The sequence below is a fragment of the Penaeus monodon genome, chromosome 21 (genome assembly GCF_015228065.2).
Source record: "Penaeus monodon isolate SGIC_2016 chromosome 21, NSTDA_Pmon_1, whole genome shotgun sequence".
NCBI classification, from domain to species: Eukaryota; Metazoa; Arthropoda; class Malacostraca; order Decapoda; family Penaeidae; genus Penaeus; species Penaeus monodon.
Genome location: NC_051406.1, coordinates 33244717 through 33245140, shown reverse-complemented (window position 1 = coordinate 33245140; position 424 = coordinate 33244717). Strand labels below are relative to the sequence as shown.

The 424-nt window shown below is 51.7% G+C and overlaps 1 protein-coding gene across 1 annotated transcript in view; it reads left to right on the top strand.

The window, feature by feature from the left end:
• LOC119586658 (serine/threonine-protein kinase 32B-like) overlaps positions 1-424 on the top strand; it is a gene marked incomplete at its 3' end in the record, with an annotated part of 121163 nt that overhangs the window by 110257 nt on the left and 10482 nt on the right. The window contains exon 7 of the mRNA XM_037935396.1: positions 81-298. Within this exon, the coding sequence (XP_037791324.1) occupies positions 81-298 (218 nt within the window). The remainder of the gene's footprint in view (positions 1-80; positions 299-424) is intronic.

Sequence of the window (424 nt, the reverse complement as noted above, 5' to 3'; positions counted from 1 at the left end):
CGCCCATGGAGACGGAAGTTTCGAGCGTTTTCGTTTCATATTTTTCACTCACGAAAGCCCCTGTCGTTCTCCCCCGACAGCTCCCGAGGTGTTCGAATGCGCGGCAGACACCTGCGACGGCTACAGCTTCCCCGTCGATTGGTGGTCTCTAGGGGTGACAGCCTATGAAGTTAGACGGGGAAAGCGCCCTTACGACATCCATTCCAACACGTCACTCCACGAGATTCGCCTTATGTTCCTGCAGAACCCGAAGTTCCCCGTCGACTGCCACCCCGGCCTCGTGCATCTCATATCAAGGGTAGGCGGAAGCGATGCTCCTGTGCTGAGTGCTTGCATTTGCATTTACACATATGCCTACGAACACATGTACATAATGATAGAGTTAAAAGACAGATAAGTCAGTATATGCATCCATTTAATAGCA